This window comes from Cyprinodon variegatus, unplaced genomic scaffold (genome assembly GCF_000732505.1).
Source record: "Cyprinodon variegatus isolate N-32 unplaced genomic scaffold, C_variegatus-1.0 Scaffold1134, whole genome shotgun sequence".
NCBI classification, from domain to species: Eukaryota; Metazoa; Chordata; class Actinopteri; order Cyprinodontiformes; family Cyprinodontidae; genus Cyprinodon; species Cyprinodon variegatus.
Window position 1 is genome coordinate 64,712 of NW_015151587.1, and position 1,588 is coordinate 66,299.

Consider the following 1,588-nt stretch of genomic DNA (forward strand, 5'->3'; position numbering starts at 1 on the left):
ACGCCTGAGGCTGAAGCTTCATCCACATGGGCCTCAGAACCAGAGACAGAACCGTCCAACTTGGGACAAGGAGAAACTGGGTCAGGGGTTAAAGTTTCCTTTTCATTTTGGATTCAGTATCTGAAGAACAGAACCAACAGTTTTGACTGGTACCGTGTTCTGGTCCATCTACCAGAACATTCCAGAACACTCCAAGCTTCTTCTGCTAAGCTAATCTTTCAGCAGGACACTGCCAACGGTACCAAAGGCTGGCCCAGTCAACAAGGTGCTACTGGGTTTAATGGGCAGCAAATGGTCTGACTAGAACCCAAACAGAACCTGCGGGCACCATGAGAAGCTGGACCCGGTTCAGAGTTTACAGAACAAACATAAATCGGTTTCATTTCCTCTAAAGAACTAAAGATGAAAGCTGGAACGTTGTCCAGCGTCTCACCAGCAGCTTGTTGTCCTTGATGACGCACAGAAGTTTGGTCCATTGGCCGAAACGCTTCTTACGCAGCAGGAAGGCGCAGATTCTGGCATCTTTCACCAGATCCATGGACGCCTCCTCTGATGGCCACTGGTGACGCATCTTCTGACTCTTCCCATCTTCCTCTTCTTCATCGTAGGATTCATAGGAGCTGCTCATGGCGTCCGAGTCGTAGTCTGAGACACACAGGCCATTTTTAATGGAACTGGAACAAACTGGATCGATGCTAGCAGAGTGTTGGTTACTTACTGGAGGTGATGTACTCAGGAGCCTTTCCAGGACTTAGAGGAACCGCCTCCTCATAGTAACCTTCTGGGAGCGAGGAGCTGGGCAGAGGGGGGGGGTCGCTGTTTGGAGCCTGCAGGGAGAAGATCCATCTGTTAGAAACAGCATCTCAGCTGCAGGGCTCAAAACTGGAACCAGAACCAGAACCAGTGTCCACAGTTGACACTGTGGAGTCTTTCCTCTTCCTGGGAATTATCATCTCACAGGACCTAAAGTAGGAGCTGAACATCAACTCCCTCCCCACGACAGCCCAGCAGAGGATGAACTTCCTGCATTCAACCTGCCAAGGACAGCGATGGTGCACTTCTATTCCTCCATCATTGAGTCCATCCTCCCCTCCTCCATCACCATCTGGTACTCTGGTGTCACCGCCAAGGATGAGGACAGACTGCAGCGTGTCATCCGGTCTGCAGAGAAGGTGATTGGCTGCAATCTCCCATCTCTCCAGGATGTGTACGCCTCCAGGACTCTGAGGCCTGCAGGGAAGATGGTGGCTGATCCCTCGCACCCCAGAAACAAACTATTTCAGCTACTTCCCTCTGGCAGGAGGCTGCGCTCCATCAGGACCAGAACATCACGTTCTTCCCATCCGCTACCAGCCTGATCAGCAAGGACCAGAGACCCCGTCACCCCCTCTCTCCCTCCCCCGTTCAGGACCTAGAAGCTACACAAACCAGATGTGTTACATTAATGCACAACCTACTGTCTATGTAGCTATATACCTTATACTATATAATATAATATACTATATATTTTATACAGTTTATCATATTTTTATATTATATTTAGCTATATGTGTATATTCTGTATTCTGCATATCTATCTAATTTGTCT

At 49.1% G+C, this 1,588-nt stretch overlaps 1 protein-coding gene across 2 annotated transcripts in view; it reads right to left on the bottom strand.

The window, feature by feature from the left end:
* afap1 (actin filament associated protein 1) overlaps positions 1-1,588 on the bottom strand; it is a 70,515-nt gene that overhangs the window by 20,003 nt on the left and 48,924 nt on the right. For both annotated transcript variants that reach the window (XM_015400701.1, XM_015400700.1), the window contains exons 4-5: positions 719-827; positions 434-645 (exon numbers count right to left, since the gene is read on the bottom strand). In XM_015400701.1, coding sequence (XP_015256187.1) covers positions 434-645; positions 719-827 — 321 coding nt within the window. The remainder of the gene's footprint in view (positions 1-433; positions 646-718; positions 828-1,588) is intronic.